At 45.3% G+C, this 20,176-nt stretch overlaps 1 protein-coding gene across 16 annotated transcripts in view; it reads left to right on the top strand.

Moving 5' to 3' along the window:
- Positions 1 to 20,176, top strand: part of JAKMIP1 (janus kinase and microtubule interacting protein 1) — a 558,919-nt gene that overhangs the window by 513,531 nt on the left and 25,212 nt on the right. For 13 of the 16 annotated variants that reach the window (XM_029591381.1, XM_029591375.1, XM_029591329.1 and 10 more), the window contains 3 exons: positions 4,789 to 4,872; positions 7,380 to 7,445; positions 10,198 to 10,242. In XM_029591381.1, coding sequence (XP_029447241.1) covers positions 4,789 to 4,872; positions 7,380 to 7,445; positions 10,198 to 10,242 — 195 coding nt within the window. Of the gene's footprint in view, positions 1 to 4,788; positions 4,873 to 7,379; positions 7,446 to 10,166; positions 10,243 to 20,176 lie in introns of all 16 variants that reach the window. The other 3 variants (XM_029591339.1, XM_029591348.1, XM_029591366.1) reach the window with 3 other exon arrangements.

Genomic DNA, 20,176 nt, shown 5'->3' with positions numbered 1-20,176 from the left:
TAGACAGTGACCTGTTGCCAGCATGCCTTGCACCCTGCTGCCTGCCCCTTGCTGACTGAGGGAGGGGGGCTGGGCCCAGAAGCCTGGCCTGTGCACAGGCCAGGCTTCTGGGCCCAGCTCACTGTGTCAGTTAGGGCCTGGCCTGTGCACAGGCCAGGCCCTAACGTAGACAGTGACCTGTTGCCAGCATGCCTTGCACCCTGCTGCCTGCCCCTTGCTGACTGGGGGAGGGGGGCCACTACAGTTCTGCAGAGCACATGGGTAACAGAAACTGAAACCTGCCCTAAACATTGTGTTACGACCGTTCACAGGGGGGGGGGGCCCAGAGGGCAACTTACCATCTTCGAGGTGGGATGTATCCAGGTGGGGATGCAATCCCTCGAAGACATCTGGTCTCAGACGCTCCATCAGTTGCTGCTCCATGGGTGTGAACCGGATGGGGCATGGGGACCGTCCTCCTGTGTCCCTCAGGTACTGGTTCCTGTCAGCGATGCGGGTCTTCAGCTGGGCCTTTATGTCGCGGTAGCGGTGGGCCACCTGCTCCCCGGTGCGAGGGATGCCGCTCTCCCGCTGTATGTGCCCAGCTATGTTGGACCAGATCTCGGCCTTTGCTGCCTTGCTGGTCCTCACCGACAGGTTACCAAACAGCCGCGCATAGTGGCGCAGGACCCCCTCGATCAGCATGTCATTGTCCTCCTGGCTGAACCTGATGGCACGCTGCCTGACCCTGGCCTGGCTGCCTGGTTGGGGTGCCACTTCCGGAGGGTTCTCCTCCCTATCCTCTCTCTCTACCCCCCCAGGTTCCCCACTCCCTTCCTCCCCCCCCACCTGACCCTGCACTTCCCACTCCCTTCCCCTCTGCCCTGCCTGTCTAGCCCTACCTCTTCCACCATCCTCTCCTGCCTCACCCCATCCCCCTCCCCCTCCCTCCTATCTCTTCCCTCCTGCCTATCTCTCCCACTACCCCTGTCCCTGTCCCTGCTCCTACTCCTCATTCCCCTACGTCCCCCTTCCTCCTCCTCCTCCCTCCCCCTCTCCATCCCCCTCCCCCTCCCCCTACTCTCAACACCCCTCTTCTCTCCTCTCCTCTCCTACCACTCCTCTCACGCTCCATCCTCCTCCTCCTCCTCACCGCCACCAACACCAACACCACACTCCTCTCTCCTCCTCCTCACCACCGCCAACACCAACACCACCACCACCACCAACACACTCCTCTCTCCTCCTCCTCCTCACCACCACCAACACCAACACCACCTCCACCACCACCAACACACTCCTCTCTCCTCCTCCTCCTCCTCACCACCACCACCACCAACACACTCCTCCTCCTCCTCCTCCTCCTCCTCCACACAGATAGACAAACAGTTGACTGACACACTTGCACTCCAACACAGATTACAAAAGACACAGGTAAAGGGAAACAAATGAGAACAAAAACACAGGACACCGCACTCAGTAATCAAATCTCTAACCTCCTAACAACTCTAAACCACCAGCACCTACCTCTCTCTCCAAAACTCCTTCCAAACCCTCAAAGGAGGAGGGGCAGGAAGTCAGTTCTTATACCAGACACATTATCGCGGGACGCGGTACTTGGTTTCATTTTGTATCGCGTACCGCGGTAACGGCGCGTACCACGATAATATTTTGTACTTTTCTTCGCGTACTGCGATATTTGTTTCGCCGCACGCGAACCTGTTTCGCCGCACGCGAAACAGCTTTGCCGCACGCGAAACAGGTTCGCCGCACGCGACGGTACCGCGTGCGGCGAAAGTTTCGCGAAGCACGAAAAACACCTATTTGCATGGGGCACGCCCCCGTTTTTTATCGCACGCGGTAACAATGCGTTACCACTGCGATATTGGAAAATGAGGCCCATAGAATAAAATATAAATAGAAATGTGCAGACAAAATGTTAGAAACGGGGTGTTTTAGTGTGCCCTTGGGTCTCAGCCCGACCCCGGACTGCGGAGTCGGGCTGAGGCCGACCCCGCAGTCCATCTAGCACATAATGAACATCTAGAAATTCTTAAAATTGGTAAAACTGGACATTTCATTGCCTTGTGCATGTTATAAAATTCCCCAACTTAGGGGGTAATGCATCAAGCCATGTTAGTGCTCTAACGTGCGTTACATTGTGTATAATGTGCGATTTACATGATATTTTGCATCTCCCCTCCCATCTCATTTCCCCTATTACAGCGTCCTTGTTTGCATGAGATTCGCATGCATGAAGAATGCAAATGTATGCAAAGAAGGTCCTTACTAGTCAATTTGATGTAAATTTTGTATTACGGCCAACTGAGAAGGTGGTCAGCCTCGATAAAATGACACCTATTTGACATGCGTTAAATGTATGGCGGGAGCCTCAGGACCCTAATGCGCACATTTAAAGTGGCAGGAAAAATAATCACGGCAAATGGGGAGGTTGAGTGGGGCTCAGTGCTGACCCCCGTCTCAACCTGAGGCCACCAGTTGAGGTAGCCCCGACTCCCCCCAAATGTAAATAAACAAAAAAGAAACACATTGTGATGGGGCCCCTACTTCTTTGCCAAAGCTAAAACATAAATATGGCCCTGATCCCCTGCTGCCATACCCCCCACTCCCCAAGTGATGGAGATCCCCCCTGGTAGTGAAACTCCCCAACCCTCATCCCTCCAAGAGACAGAGATATCCCCCGCTAGTCAAACCCCATCCCCCCAAGTGACAGTGACGGTACCCTCCCCACCCCCAAGTGACAGCAACAGCCCCCATGATTGTAAAAAAAAAAAAAAAAAGGGACCTGGGCCCCACCCCAGACCCCCAAAAGGAAAAAAGGTAGTGTGCCAGCTTTCAGCCCACCCTTCCCCTCCCCTGATCCCCTTCCCGTCCCACACCCCCCGTTACTTAAAAACATATCCTGCCTCAGGTGCACCCTTCCACCCGGCTTGGTCAGCACTGTTTGCCAATCGACAGACCTTACCCCAATCACATACTGGGACAAGGTATGGTTGCCGCCATTTTAGAGAATGGCGCGGACCGGGCCAGATGCGAGGGTGCACCCGGCCCCGAAATGAGATCCATTTTTAAGTATAGGGAGTGTGTGGGAGGGGTACGGGGTGGGAGTGAGAGTCAGGTGGGGGCACCAGGGCACTACTTTTATTTTTTTTCCTTTGAGGGGAGGGTGAGAAAGGGGGATGGGATGAGGCCTGGGCCCCTTATTCTTTGCAATTACGGAAGCTATCACTGTCATTTGGTGGGTGGGGGAGGGGATTTTGACTAGTGGGAGATCTTTTCACTTTGGGAGTTTGACTAGCAGGGAGGATCTCTGTCACTTAGGGGGAAGAAGGGTTTGAGTACCAGGGAATCTGGGGGTGGGGGGAGGGGGGAGGGGGCCATTGCTGTCACTTGGAGGGTATAGGAGTGGGGGATTTGACTTGCAGGGGATCTGTCACTTGAGGGGGGGGGGGTTGACTAGCAGGAGGGATCTCTGTTCCTTGTGGGGGGATGGAGGTTTTGACTAGAAGGGGCATATCTGTCACTTGGGTTGGGGAGGGGGCTGTCACAGTCACTTGGAGGGTAGGGGTTTGACTTGCAAAGGGATATCTGTCATTTGGGATGGTGGGGAGTTGGGGGTGTTGCAGCGGTGGGGGGGGGGGCAGGGCTGTCACTGTGCGGTTCTTTTTTTTTATTTACATTTTGCTGGAATCTGGGGCACCTCGACTGATGCCTCGGTTTGAGCACTGACCATCACTTAACCTCCCTGTTTACCCTCAATTTTTTATTTTGGGGTCAGCAGCCTTTTAAGGTGATGGTGGTCCTCCTGTGAAAAAAACGTAGCAGGTTAGTGCATCTAAGCGTTAATGTGTAAAAGCTGACTTATGGACGGTAATTGCGTCTTAGGAATATGGGTAAAATCTATTTGCTTATCTTTTCAAATTTCGATGTACATAAACAGTGGTATTATGTTACTTACGCACACTTATCCAATTATATTATAACTTATCGGGGTAAGAAGCACCTTTGCTGCTCCTTAGCTGGACAAATTTGTACTTATCCAGATAAGAAGCGGCACTTGTCTTGCTAAATTCCAGTTTATCCAGCTAAGTAGCAGCAGGGCTACTTAGCTGGATAAGTCTAAACAGCGCTACTTGTCCATCTAAATAGCACTTTTCAGAGTTATCCGACTACGTGCTGCTATTTAGCCAGATAAACCGGCATTTATCTGGATAAGTCCGAACTTGTGTGGCTCATGGTTTTCCCATACACGAGTATTTGTGCATATTTGTGCAGTATTTGTGCTTGTATTTTAAAAGCTATGCATATCATTTGTGCACTGGTTATAAAATACAGTAATAAATTACTCTACGCCCATATACACGTGTATATGGGTGCACACAAGCAATTTTGAAAGTTAACTTTCTTTTAACAAGGCCCTCATGCTCCCAACCATGAAATTGTATAGGATATGAATGTAAGAAGGCATCCTTTTATCCATTTCCAACTTCATCATATGACTGTACTGTGGAAGAAGATATCTTCCTTTGACTAAGATACCAAACTGTAAGACTGTCTACTCCAGGAATGGCAAACTCTGGTCCACAGTCGGATTGTTTTCAGGATTTCCACAAAGGAATGTTTATGAGATAATTTGAGCTTAGAAATTTGGCTAGCTTGAAAACCAGACCTATGTGTGGCATTTGATTTCTGGAGTTCACATTCCCATTTTAATCAATGTCCTTTAAAAGACACTTTGCAAAAGAGTAGGAGCATTTGTTAACCTTAGTGTGTTGGCTAAATTCACAGGACTACAAATACCAGAATTCATTGGGATGGGAAATGAAAAACCAAGACTGGCTCAAAATCCCACAGGGGACCCAAAATGATTTGGTAGGTATGCTAGCTTGACGTGTGTACAAAACCAAATTTATGTATAGAACAGGCACGCTGCAAGCTTTGGCCCAAGGTTAAACTATGGAATACGATGTAATCTTGAATAGTCTTCCTCCGGTGCATCTAACTGTCTCATCATGGCCTTGTATTTCTGAGCAATCTTGTCAAACATATGACTGTTCCTGTTTTTCCTTTTTGGATATTTAAGGGAAACAATTCTTGAGAGCAATTTGATATGCCGAATAAGCAGAGTGAAAACTATGTTGGGGTGAAAGCCCAATGAATTTTTATTTATAAATCGCTTTAATAAATGAATACTTCATATTCATTAGGTACCGTGGATTTCCATTTGGCTCATATGTGTACTCTACTCTCTTGATTCTTCCTATGCCCACAGTATATAGTGATGGATATTATTCCTTGCTGACCAATACTGTGATGTGGACTCCAATAGGCCGCGCCATTAAAAGTAATGGAACCATTTCAGATTTCTACTATCTGTGGAAATTCACATAATTTTAACGGTGGTAATATTTATATATACTTTTTGTTAGAATAATAGTGTGTGTGTGTGTGTATATATGTCCCCCCTCAATTATTTCTAACATAATTCGGTTCTGTCCATCTGTACATAGCTGTAATATTCCAAATGAATTAAATCACTCATTAATTGTTTCAAATAGATGACAATCGAATGCAGTATTACCTTACCATGGACCTTTCTGAAAGTATAGTTATTGGTCACAACTCTTTCTATAGGCTAAAACATTACTGAAAATACATTTACAGACATATTCCTCATGATATATTGTTGTAATGTATAGGACCATCATAGTCAATTAGAAAGGAGACCAGAGGTTGGTAGATACTCAAGACAGACTCCCCATGGAGGTGGTGGGTAAAAACAGTAAAGGATTCAAAAGGGCATGGGACAGGCACATCTTTAGCAAAGGCAAATCTGGAGATCCAGTAGGGTCTGTGGTATTGCAGTAGATAGATAAAATGGGCAGATCAGGAGGGTCTTTGCAATCTTTTTCTGCAGTCATTATTCCATGTTCCTGTATTTGCATGTGTCCAAGTACTAATGGAATTGTGGTTTTAACTGCAGCTTAATCAGTGGAAACACCCATCCAGTCATAAACCAGGGATTTGCATACAACATCTACTATGAGATTAATCCCCACAATCTTATGCTAGATTAGTAAAACATTATGGGACATTATCTACCTTCAGTACTTGACTTCTAGCTAGTTAAAGATTTTCACTGTAGTGTACAGCCACAAACTGAGGCATGTGTTATTACACTTATAAAATGGAGAAAGAAAGAAATACAAAAAGAGGGTGGTGCTGCTCTGACATGTACCATGGTTCAATGAACGAGTATTTAGTCTGGATGTTAAGGCCTTTTTTCAGCAGAATTCTTGCATGGCATAGATGATGAAATATGTGGAGGTAGATGATCTGTGGCATTTTTTTTCTTATGCTGCAAAACACATATTGAGGCTCAATCTGCAGATATTTGGCTCTGTTTCACAGAGTAGAAGCCTACATGAGTAATACTGAAATCATACAGAGAAGTGTTCTGCTGGTAAGCACCAAGACAGAACAATAATGATGACAGAGCCAACCTGGTCATGTTACATGTAAGTCCTGAGTGTGAAATGTCAGAGACTAGGATTCCAAATTCCTGGGTTGGCTGATCTTTAATTTTGTGTGTCAAACTTAGATAGGGGTAACAGGTTTTGTTTAAAGAAACACACAGTTAACCTGCTAAAACACCAAGGTAAGTAAATGCTCTCCATGGTCCTGGAATAAGCCTTTGTGTTGTTAACCTCTTTATAGGAAAGGGTCTAGAATAAGTCTGTGTTCTAATGCCTGTATATCCTAACATACCTGCAGAGATTTGAAAACCATACCACAAATATTCAAAAGGGTTTCCTCCATTCTATGTCTATGGCAAAACTCGCTTGAAAACAGAGTCAGTGACTCAGCACTCTTTCACATAAAGTTCAGTCCAAGGGCTGGATATATCGAGGTCCATATTCAGAGACATTTTGCCAGATAACTCATCAGTTGTCCAGCTAAATGAATCTTTGGGCACTGAGCTGACTGAATTTTAGCCAGATTGCTTGTTATCCAGCTAAAATTTAGTCAGATAAACGAGGGGCATTCCGGGGGCCATTTGGAAGAGCAATTGCATTAACTTGATAAGTTATCTGGCTAACCCCAATATTCAGAGTTACATGAATAATTTATCTGGCTATGTCTGGTCATGCTGTAGTGCTGTCCTGAAGTTAGCAGATAAAGTAATCCCACTAACTTTAAGATAGATATTATTAATAGTGTGGCTGCACTATTGAATGTACCTCCAAAATTAGCCGGATACGTTTATTTGGCTAACTTTGCTATCTGGATTGTGACTGACTATGGATCTCATTCTGAATTTACAATGTATAAATCAGGCTTTCCAATGTTAATGCACTTCTCTTTTTTAATCCTTCTAGCGAATTAGAGAGCTTGAAGATAAAATAGAATTACAAAAGAGACAACTCAAGGAAATAGAGGAAAAGGTAAATTCTTTTAGTGACAAGTTATTTGGAAAAATAACACAATTGAACTATTCTTCAAACTGCCTTCTTTGGCTAATGGTTTTTAATCTAATCTTGGCTAATCTATATCTAGCCAACCACAACACTTCAGACTCAATCTGTTTTACAGCTTATATGAACCACTGTCTTGTTAAAGTGAAGGTTCGATCAGTTTAATGACAGTGAAGTTGATAGATTGATTTGTGTCAGCCAGATGAGCTAGGCTGGATATTCTCATCTATTTAAGCCATCACTAAGTGGCCCAGGATCAGTAAGAAAATCAAGTGCTCTGATATTCTACATAAATGGTCAAACATGTTAGTGCCACTGGGAAGGGTATGTTCAAAGGGATCTAGTGAGATAACTATGGAGTTACCCAGCTAGATCCCACCAGGTGATAATTGCATTCTACATGGTGGCTCAGAGTATACACATACTTTTTACCCAGATTAAAAAGTAGAGTTCTGGGGCATGGTTAGTCCAATGAATAAATTACATATACAGAATTGAATTTACATATCCGTGTGTGTAGTTTTGCTCTTGTGGCTCTGCTCACAGAAATAGCAGGGGAAAAAAAGAATGCCAGTACTTTTATAGCCCATGTACCATATGTCCTGGACAGCTCCCAATTAAGTATACAACTTCCAAAAAAAAAATAAACATTCGGAGCTCAAGTGACAAGTATAAAAAGTTACTGTGTGACTGTAGGGGGATAAGTTAGGACTACATGCAGTAAGAAGTAATGTAATCACCATGTTAGTCAACTGGTTGTCAGTGTCTGGGTCATAGTCTGGTACTGGATCACATGCTTCTACCTCCCCTCATGGTACCATAGCTTTTTTTCTAACCTGGCTCCGCATGGCTCTTTCAGTAAATTTGAACCACATGGTGCCTATAACCCTGGCTGTTCTCGGGGACCTTAGGCAGCACTGCTGGAACAGTGCAGGGCGGGAGAGCACCAGGTAGTTCAAACTTGCTGAAAGAGCCAAATCACTTCACAAAGCCAGATTAGAGATGCAGCCATGGTATCGTGGCCAATTGAGGGAATGGGAGTGAAAGCGGAATGTCAAAGAGGGCATTGGGGCGGGGGTAGGAGAGATACCCCCAAGAACAGTAACAGTGAGGTAGGGGGAGAGCATTGGGCATGATAGAGAAAGGCAGGGACAGACTGAGGAGTGGAGATCACAAGGACAGGTGTTTTTCTTCCATTGGGTTATGAGCAAAAAGTTTGAAATCATTGTCAGCCGGCTAACGTGTAGATCAGCAAACAAGTTGTAGGTGACACCTTTCTATTCACCTACTAAATGTTCCTGGAATTCAGGAGTTATACCTTCATCAAGTCAGTGCAAAATGAACCATGGATGGGTCTGGCCTGACGGCTAGACGGTATGTTCTATACACTTCCACGCGGAAGGTCCCTCCTTCACTTTCCAGATCAGGTTTTCCCCACCCTGGGTCAGCTGGGAGAGGCATTCATAATTATTGTTAATGGTGACTTTTGCAGCCCAGATTTAGAGCCTATGATATGGGGTTCAGGAAGGAGCCCTGCTGCCTGGCTCCCAGCCTCAGGACCATTGGTGCAATGAGCAGGCTAGAAACACTGGGAGGGGTCTATTATAAGAGGAAGAAGATCTCCGGGTGATTGTGAGCGAAGGCGTATGGCACTAGGATCCCAGCACTAGGATATCCACAATGAATATGCATGAGCTAGATTTGCTTGCACTGTCTCCATTGCATATAAATCTATCTCATACATATTCATTGTGGATATCCTGAAAATCAGGCCTGTTTGTGGACCTCAAGGATCAGAGCTGACCACTCCTACAATAATCTATTGATACTGTTTGAAGCAAACTGAGAAGAGAATAATTATGTCATTTCTAAAACATCATTAGCTAGAATACATTGTTAGTGTGACAGAACATTTACAGAGGCATGGGGGTAGGTTAAATGGCTGTGCTGGTGAACAACAATGGTATAGTAAGTATCTGTCTTTGTAAACCAAACAGAATCTCTAATGCAACCTGTTGTTCTTTGATGTTTCCAGCTGCCAAAACACCTTACAAACATATTTAAAATAAGCATTAATAGGGCTGGCTTCCTAGTGCAGGTGATCTGAATTCAGATCCCCCTTACATTGAGGTCAGTCAGGTCTGACCATGCCATGAAGATAATGTGCTACATGTGGGGTGGGAAGGAGAAAAGGTGATGACACTTACTGTGATGGTCCCTGTTGGCCAACAGGCAATGCTGAGGGTGCTCTTTAGACGAGGTGTGCCTCCATATCAAATCTAGGACACAGGAAATGGCTTTGTCCAGAAAGTTGTGGGTATGATCACAACTGTACTGGGAGCAGACATTATGGAGGCTTGCATGAATTCTGCATTTTGATTGACTGGAGTCCATTCCCTTATTTATTATAAAATAATATAATTGCAATACATTTATAAACAATACTCAATGGGCATGCTGTAAGTCAGGATGAGAAACACATCACAGTCTTGTTGCAGTGTTATTGTGTTTAAAAGTGCTCTGAGCATGCACTTAGCGATTTTGATTCCCAGTCACACGCTGCTGTCTGACAAACTGCAATGCAATGTAACCATTTTATAATGTACAATAATGTCACAGAATTCCACGTTACCCATCTTACATCTCTTTTCCTTTTCTTTTTTCTTGTTTTATTTTGATCTTGCTTTATAGTTTTTGTTCCTTTTTTTGTTTTTCTCACTAGCATTCATTCTGTGGCCTTGATGATCCTGTTGAACCAAGACGAATGGTTGGTATTCCTTTGCTTGGCCTCTTCTGTACCAGAAGAGAATGTAACAAATCTGAGAATATTTCAAGCAGCTTTTTAGAGAAAAGAAATTAGTATTGGTTGTTTTATTATCCCCAATTAATGAACCCATTTTTTGTGGGTTAGTACAGTACTATTTCTCATAGTTCTCTGTTTCTCATAATCCTTTCCTAGGATCATGTGATAGATAACATGTAACATGTATTAATTGGCAATATAATGTAGTGTGCTACATACATGTATTCTCTAGGCCAGGGCTTCACAAACCTGCCCTGGTGATCTTACAGCCAACCAAATCTTTAACATATCCACAATAACTATGCAGAAGATAAATTTTCATACATTGGAGACCTAGTATATGCAGATTTATATCCTGCATATTCATTGTGAATAGCCTGAAAACCTAACCGACGGTGGACAGATTTGGGAAGCCCTCCTCTAGGCAAAGTATGATGTGCTCACCTCTAGATGCCCTTTTAATGCACCTTTATTTCCTAAATTGCCCAGCTTTGCATAGCAGCCTACATAGCTATTTTAATAAGCCAGGCTTTTGCTTTGCCAGGGCTATGAGGACCTGTATATAGATGCCACCTGAGAACAATAGAGATGTGAATCGGAACCGGAATTGGTTCCAATTCCGGTTCCGATTCACATGTGGTTTTCTTTCCATCGGGCCCAATCACGGTTTTGTTTATCGGCTGCACCCGAGCAGATAAACAAAAAACCCATCCCGACCCTTTAAATCTAATCCCTTTGCTTCCCCCACCCTCCCGACCCCCCAAAAAACATTTTACAGGTACCTGGTGGTCCAGTGGGGGTCCCAGGAGCGATCTCCCGCTCTCGGGCCGTCGGCTGCCACTAATCAAAATGGCGCCAATGGCCTTTGCCCTTACCATGTGACAGGGTATCCGTGCCATTGGCTGGCCCCTGTCACATGGAAGGAGCACTGGATGGCCCGTGCCATTTTTAAAGATGGCGCCGGCCATCCAGTGCTCCTACCATGTGACAGGGGTCGGCCAATGGCACGGATACCCTGTCACATGGTATGGGCAAAGGGCCATCGGCGACATTTTGATTAGTGGCAGCCGACGGCCCGGGAACGGGAGATCGCTCCCGGGACCCCCACTGGACCACCAGGTACCTGTAAAAAGTTTTTTTGGGGGTCGGGAGGGTGGGGGAAGCTAAGGGATTAGTTTTAAAGGGTCGGGGGTGGGTTTAGGGGTTATTTTTGTGTGCCGTTTTTCCCGCCCTCCCCCAAAACAATAAGAGAACCCCCACAAACAATATCGTGGGGTTTTCCTATCATTTCGGGGGAGCCCCCGATTTCTGACGATTTTGAAAATATCATCCAATATTTTCAATCGTCCGAAGCCCGATTCACATCCCTAGAGAACAAGACCTGCATACAGGGACTTTGTGCATCAAACTGTGGGGAGATTGGGACTGTGCTAGAGATGGGTAAAAGTAGCATCAGTACTAGCAAACATTTAGCCAAAAAGGCTCAATTCACCCAAATTTGGCACAGAGATATTTGCTGAGTTTGGTACATGTAAATAATCACGTCCTATTTTTGAAAAAAAAAATGCAGTTCAAAGGCCCTGGGTATCTGGGGAAAACCTAATAAACTGCTTCTTTTAGAAGTATAGAAACATGATTTTAGAAAAAGACCATATGGTCTATCTAGACTGCCCATCCACACCAACTATTCAGCTCTATATTTTCTACCTGTTATGTTTATGTAAGAATGTGAACCCTGGGCTGAGATGAGAGGTGTCTCCGCCCACAGGGAGGAGCCATGTGAGCCTCACCATCAGCAGGCGCAGTCTCAGTGGCGTGGGACACACCTAGAAATAGAGACTTTATTATGAAGGAAGGAAAAAGTAATGTCCACAGAATTGGAGATGTAGTAGTACAGTCCTGAGCCATGGGGAATACCCAGAGTGAGGCCACAGCTGAGAAGATCCAGTAGTGGCCCATGGAGTAGGGTACACTGGGGATCCCCTCTGACGAGTGTAGGCGCCTCAGGAATACAGATCCGGTAGTGGCCCGCGGAGCGGGGTATGCCGAAGATGTCTGTACAGTAGATGTTGAAGAACTGGTAGAGATGCTGGAACCCGGAAGTGGCTCCTATAGTTGGTGTGTAGATATTTTGCAGTGCAGGAAAGCTGAATGGCTTCTACTGAAGAAAGGCAGTAGTGATTCGGGGTACACCGCGTGGAATCCACAATACAGTTCTATAGTAGAAGTCAGTAGAAGTACTCACAATAGATGGTTCCTGGAGAGAGAGTGAGTCCTGAGAAGCAGGTCTAGTAGCAGTCAGGCAGGTAGGCCCTCTGAGGAGTGGATAGCCGGGAACGCAGGGGAGCCCCCGAGGAGTGGATACTCAGAGCGTTTAGATGCCAAGACCAAGTCAGGAACAGGAAGTCCTTGAATGAGGAGGATTCAGCAAGCCGGAACTCCTTGCTAACTTAAGGAAGGCAAGGGCTGTTCAGATTAAATACACTAGCGGGTTGACGTCATCGAGAGGGGACGCCCCTGAGGTTCCCGCCATGACGTTTTCAAAGGAGGCCCTTGCGCGCGTCCTAGGTATTTCCGGATCCAAGATGGCAATCAGCAGCGCTCATGTTGTCCCAGGAACGCCGGAGAAGTCAGCAGGGATTGGCAGAGACCGCCATTCTTCCCAGACTTGATGGAGCGGGGAAAAAAAAGATGAGCATGGGAGGTCGCAGCCGTCTGCGACCGACAGGCGTAACACTACCACTCTCTCAGAGATCCGCTGTGCTTATCCTATGCTTTCTTGAATTCAGATATTGTCCTTGTCTCTACCACCTCCACTCTCAGGCCAGAATGCTGTAGACTTTAGTGCAGTTGCAATAGCTGCAGAAACTTGAAATAAAATCAGCATGTAGCCTGTGAACCAGCATTCACTTACAGGATCTGAGACAGCACCAACTCTTCCCATACAATTTTATTCATTGAGGATATAATACCTGGGCTAGGCTCCCCCCGTGGATCCAAAGGCCACACCTCACATCATGAAGTTAGATGTTGTTTTCCCTTCCTGAATGAATGTAATCTGGAAAGTGACCATGATTCACTGATGGGGAGGAAAGATCTATTCCTAGGTGTTAGGATTTGTGGGTATGTGGGCCCTGGGCTGAGGTGAGAGATGGTACCGCCCACGGGGAGTATCCCAGTGAGCCTCACCATTGGGAGGCGAGGTCTCACCTGCGGAGTGTGTGGACCAGCAGGTACTGGAGAGAGAGCAGAGAGAGAGAGAGAGAGAGAGCTGAAAGGGCAGTAGGAGCTAGAAAGGATGGCCCCAGGGGGTGGAGCCACGGAACATCAGTGCTGGGAGCTGACGTCAGATACAGCTCGGTAGTCCTTGAGTCTCTGTAGAGCAATAGAGCGACACTGCCCGTGTAGCGGGAAGTGTATCATGAAAGTCACACACACACACTGAAGTGCCACGAGGTCTGTGAAGTGGGGTATACCCAAGGAGATGTCCTCTGTAGAGATGATTTGGCAATGGTCCGCAGAGCGGTATACACTGATGAGGGTTCCTCAGTAGAGATGATACGGCAATGGTCCGCAGAGCGGGGTACACCGATGAGAGTTCCACAGTAGAATTGATACGGCAATGGTCCACAGAGCGGAGTACTCACTGCAGAAGTAGCGAAGGTTCCAGAGGAAGCCCTGGGGAACAGGGCAAGCAGCGGTCCTAGGCGCGAGGCCCTCCAAGGAGTGGATAGCCAGAGATGAGGAAGGGCCCCCGAGGAGCGGGTTCCCGGGATGTTTCACACTGAGGAAGTAGGAGCTGGATTGGGACGTCCGTAGTGAGCGAAGCGGATTCATTGCCAAGTTGTAGGCAGACAGGGCCAGCCGGCTTAAGAGTTCACGATGAATGATGTCATCCGGGGGGGGCGCCCCAAGGTTCCCGCCATGTCATGCATAAGACTGGCCCGAGAGCACGCGCACCTTAGGGACTCCGAGGGCAAGATGGCAGTTGGCAGCATCCACGCCATCCAGGGAGGTCCGGGAACATGGGCAGGCAGGCCGGCGATAGCGGGTGGAGACAGCAAGGCTACCCATCAAAGTTAGTGCAGAGAGGCATGAGGCGAGCAACAGCGGTTGCAGCTGTCTGCGACCGACGAGCGTAACACTAGACCCTTAGCATTGTGTAAATCTTACATATTGAACTGTCCTCTTGAACATGGCAGTAATAATAATGCTAGACTCAAGGAGTGGTTTCCAACCCAGTTTTACTGATAACTGATGGAAATTGATAATGTCTCTTTACAGCTTGTACTATCTACATTCTCTAGCTTCACAATTTACACTTGTAATAAATTTGTGACTCTTCTCTTTTAACTCAGTTGGAAGATTAGAGCTTATTGTCATCATTTGGAATTAGTCCATTTCTTTCTAAGAAGTAGTTTTTGTGCTTCCTTCCAAATTGTTGATGGAAAGAGTGTGTCCCAGTTTGAATATATTTGCCAAACCCCAATTTCATACCTTATCCTCTGTTGCTCTGCTTTCCTCTTCTTGTCCCTAGTATAGTACCTGAGGGGTACTCTTCAGACTCTTCTGTGAATCTCCTTGAGATAGTCATGATCCGTGTTAGTACTGCCACCCATCTTTTTCTCTCTGTGCATACTTCTCCTCCCTAGCAATGAACGTAGGTTCATTCCTCCTTCAGAACACCGATGGCCCTTCAGTTTCTTTTCTGTGAAAGACATCTGTTCCTCTTATGTTACATAGATCTGAGTCCCTGAGCCCCAAGATACATAGAAATGAAAACAATCGTATTTAAAAGTGAAACCAAAATAAGATGAAGGAAGGGTGAAAAATTTCCTTCCAAAAATGGTTAAAGGATCTCTGTCTCCTTTCCTTGCCCAGGTCTCAATCCCAGAGACCTCAGAGTCATTTTTGAGCAAGATAAACAAACTTGGAACAGCAAAAGGCCATGTGTCCCTTAAGTGGGTCAACTAAGAATTCCACAGAGTAAAATGGTGACATGGATTTATATAGGCTGGGAGCTCACCATTTACTACCCCCACATGGGGGAGCTAATCTCACTCTGTCGCTAACTCTGTTCCCCCCCCCCCATACTAAATGGATTGTTCCTTCTGGTAGAGATCCCTTAGGTTCTCTACATGGATATCCTCTAAACCTTACTGGCTGAGGATCCCCTAGGCCAGGTTTTGGATATTTCCACCACTTATTCAGATAAAGATAGCCAGATAATGAGGGAGTGTTGCAGGGTGGAGTTAAGTTAGCTGGATAATTTATCTGGCTAACTCTGTTTGTACAGTAGAGTATTTCTAAAGTTAACCGGAAAAAATTATCTGGTTAACTTTAAGATATTCGGATATATTCAATGCTGTGACTGTGCTGCCGCATATCCCACAAAAGTTAGCTGGATAAGTTTATTTGGATAACTTTGAAAGATGGCCAGTGGCTGAATTAAATTACCCCTTTCAGTGCCTAAATTTAGCTGAACATAGACCATGTTTAAAGGGGACTTATGTGCATAAGCCTTCTTAGACAATGTGTGCTACAGTAATAAAACAGAAATGAAGGATCTTCCATCAGTTCCCTCCTAGGCAACCCCCATTCCTCAGTAGGAAAAGAACATTTAGGGTTTAACAAGAAGTTTTCCTTTCTTTTTCTTCTGGGAACTTTGGTTGCAGAGAGAGGAAAACTTCTTGTTAAACCCTAAATGTTCTTTTCCTACTGAGGAATGGGGGTTGCCTAGGAGGGAACTGATGGAAGATCCTTCATTTCTGTTTTATTACTGTAGCACACATTGTCTAAGAAGGCTTATGCACATAAGTCCCCTTTAAACATTTGCAGGTGGTGCAAATTTTCACTTGTATGCATAAACTGTAAATGCTTTCCTCACCCCAACACTGTCTCTGGATAATTTTCAAAATCGCGATTTGTGTGTACAAATCCTTTTGAATACTACCTTCTAACGGAGGAGAGAACATATGCACTTCCTTTCTCTATGACATAGCAAGGAGAAGAGCCCCAGCACTATATGGCAGCTTGTATCAGCAGAACTGTTGCAAGGAATGATAAGAGGAAGCCCAGGCTGTGACTTGAACCTTGACAGTAATGTTGTTACTGTGAAGAACAGATGAATGATTGTAAAATAGTAGTGCTATCTAGTGCTGCAAATAGCATGAATGATTGATGTTTGTATTGTAGCTTTGCCTTCTGCTAATTATGTCATTGTTCTCTGTTCGCCCTGCTCTCTTGAGTATCCATGTGTGTTATGCATTTGACAATACGAGGGATGATTTCATTTGAAAAGGTTTCAATTCACATATAAAGTGCGTAGCTAACAGAAGGAGTGTGATAAAGCTGTAATTGAAAGAAAAGAGAGGCATAAATTATGATCAGAGATGGTGAGATTGTTTCATAGGTGTCCTGTATGCTAAGAATTTCTTGTATTTATGTTATGCTGTCATCTAGTGGTTGTATTTAAAATTGTATTTACAGGTTTAATCTGTATGTCAGCACATATTTTGTAACCTTTGCTTTGTTAGTTAAATTTAGGCAGCCATCTGTGTATTAGGGGAGATTTGATTTCACCTTATGAGTACCCTCCATTTTAGAAAGCAGCTGTCAGCTAAGCCTGTAGTACTTGCTACCTGTCCCTCTAAGACCCCACAGAAAATATGCTCTTTAAGATGTGTGGTGAGGACAGAATAATAGGCTAATGTATGCATTTCAAGACAGTTTATAAAATGTTAGCAATATGATATCTGGCAGAAATGCAACACTGGACCTTTAAAAGCAGCTTTTGCATGCAAAACTTTACATAATTATTAAATAAATAGGGAAAGATTGTTACATTTGTGTATGATCTTAATCTGATAGAGCAAAGAAAGAGGATTCCTTCTAGCTGACTTTCCTATTTTTTTCAAAAAAAACATAAACCATTTTTAAAAGTGTGCTCCCTCTTTAAGGAATGGGAACTGAATGACTGGATCAGAGCTTTGACCCCTAACTTTTGCCAGCCTGTACATATGATTCTCAGGGTTGCTAAGGTAAAAAGTGCACATGTATTTGGATGAATCAGTCTTTGTAGGCTGATTTGAGGGTTGGATGAAGGCCTTTAACAAACTGTCTATAGTGTCTTCTTTTCCTGTGAACACTGGATGTCTGTTTTCAGAAAGTGTAGAATTGATCCTTTTTTGATCAAAATTATCTTTATTATGCCATTCAGTTTTTTTTCCATTACTCAACCTCCAAAAGTCAAAAATATATTTGGATGAATTGAAACCTAAAAGAATTAGGACATTTAGTAAAATTTTCACAAACATTCTTGAGAATACCAGTTGCTTTGGAATAAAACAATTCAGTAAAAAGGTACAATGAGAAATCCATAGGATTGTGGAGCAGCTACCATTTTTATTCCAAAAGATGGAGATTTTCCCAATGTTGTTTATGTAGCGCGAGTGTCGTCTCTGCTACCATTGCTACATATATATGTGACTTCATTTCTAGATAAAATGATGGCTGTACTGCTATTGCTTTAAGGTCTACTCTTTGTGACTTGATTTCACTCCTAGCCACAGTGTCTCTTTGACCATGGCTTGGAAGACCACAGGGGTGATACATAACCTGAACAGCATGACTAAATATTCATAATTGCCATCCTTGGTGTTAAACACAGTCTTCCATTCATCTCCTTCCCAGATCTGTATCAAATTGTATGCCCCTCGCAGGTCTAACTTCATAAAGATACAAGCCCCTTTTAACTGATCAAATAATTCTGTAATGAGGGGCAACGAGTAACGATTATTCTTGGTGATCACACAGCCCATGATAATTGATCCAAGGCCATAGGGAGCCATCTTTCTTCCCCACAAAGAAGAACCCCGCCCCCTCTAGGAAGGAGAAAAGGCAAATAACTCCCCTTTTCAGATTGTCTTGAATATACTGTGCCATCGCCTTGGTCTCAGGAACAGACAGGGGATAAAACCTTCCTCTGGGGGACATCTTTCCAGGTATCAAGTCAATAGGAGAGTTGTAGACCCTATGTGGGAATAATACCTCAGCCTGTTTTTTTACTGAAAACGTCTGCAAATTCTTGATAAGGAGCAGGTAAGGAAGGAGTAGAGTGACAAAGTTTGAGAGAAGAAGTCAGGATTCTGGTCATACATTGTTCCTGGCAGGTGGGCTCTCCACTTGGAGAGTTGCAAAGATCCCCAGTCACTTTGGGGTTGTTGTTGAGACAGCCAGATTAGGCCAAGGATTACGCCTTCATGATTTTAGGTAGAACATACAGGTGGATATTCTCCTGATGAAAAAGACCAGTGTGCATAAGAAGTGGAGTCGTGGTTTTGGTGATCCGCTCGGGTAGGGTTTCACTGGAGACAGAGGATACCATTAGTGGTGTCTCCAGTGATTCCATGGGAATACCATACTGATGCACTACTTATTCATCTATAAAGCTCCCAGCCATGCCGGAGACCAGGAGGGCCTGAAAATGTATTATAGTGTTGTTCAAAGGCAGGCTTATTGGCAACAGAATTTGTGGAGAGGTACTTTGTTGACCTAGGATGGTCTCCCCTACCATCTCTAGGCCCCGGAATTTTCCTGGCTTGATAGGACACCAGGCTGCATGGTAACTAGGGCCAGCGCAATATAAACACAGTTTCAAATTTCTCCATCTCTGACATTCCTTGGGGGTTAGTCTGAGGTGATCCACCTGCATTGGTTCCTCAATAGGATCAGACGGTGTCTGTGCTCTGGAAGGAATCATGGGTTGCTGAAACTGTGGTGCTAGCCAGATCGGGCGATGGGCCTGGTTTCACTTCTGAGCACCCTCATGGAAGCGGAGGTCTAGCCGGATGGCCAAGTGAATGAGCTCCTCCAGGGACTCTGGTATTTCTTACCCTGCCAGCTCATCCTTGATGGCCTCTGATAAGCCTTGCTGAAAGATGTCCACCAGGCTGTCGTCACACTACCATACTTCAGAAGCTAGTGTCCAAATCTGGACTGCACATTCTCCCACAGTTCAGAAATCCTGACAAATCTGTGAGGCCAGATGCAACCGAAGATGTTTTTTCTGGTTCATTGAAGATGAGGCAAATTCATGGAGGAATTGATCTAGGTTTTCCAAAATCGGATCTTCCTGCTCCCACAGCGGGGAAGCCCAGGCAAGGGTGGTTCCTCCCAGCAGGGATAGTATGAAGGTTACCCTGGATTTATTGGTAGAGAAGAGGGTTGCCTGAAGAGTAAAGTGCATACAACACTGGTTGATAAACCCTTGACATTCCCATGGATCACCATGATACCTCAGTGGAGAAGGTATTCACAGAAGCATCGGAGAAGGGGGCAATGGGGTCAGTGGTGGAAGTACTTTAGGTGTGCTGACTGTGGAGAAAGTGCATCCATCTGAACCACCAAACATTTAAAGACCCCCGTGATCTGGTCCCCTATAATTTGTTGCTGCTGAATTTGTTGTGCCATACCGAGGATAGCATGGAGCGCAGCCATCTCTGCTGGGTCCATGGTCTTGGCAAATTGGAAGGGGGGGGAGCCGTTGCTGGTGTCAGAAGGGTAGCCCTCTGGCCATTCCATAAACCCTTTTGGAATGGGTGTAGGTGATATGGATCCCCGTGTGGAATGGTAGCTGAAGTGCCACAAAGGAAAGCCCAGATGTCTACCTTGTCCACAGGTAGAGGGAGTCCATTTCCAAAGACTGAGTGAATTGGGTGGGAAGCAACAGAGTCTGATAGAAGATCCAGGATCAGGGCAGGTGGCAGACAAATAGCAGGCAAGCTAAATCCAACACAGTCTGGGGTCAAGGCAGGCAGCAGGCAGGTAGAATCTAGAATGGTCCAAGGTTGAGATGGGCAGCAAGCAGGCAGAATCAAGAATGGTCTGAGGTCAAAAC

The sequence above is a fragment of the Rhinatrema bivittatum genome, chromosome 1 (assembly GCF_901001135.1).
Source record: "Rhinatrema bivittatum chromosome 1, aRhiBiv1.1, whole genome shotgun sequence".
Lineage (NCBI taxonomy): Eukaryota > Metazoa > Chordata > Amphibia > Gymnophiona > Rhinatrematidae > Rhinatrema > Rhinatrema bivittatum.
The sequence above is the reverse complement of the archived record's forward strand: the minus strand, read 5'-3'. Positions and strand labels throughout refer to the sequence as shown.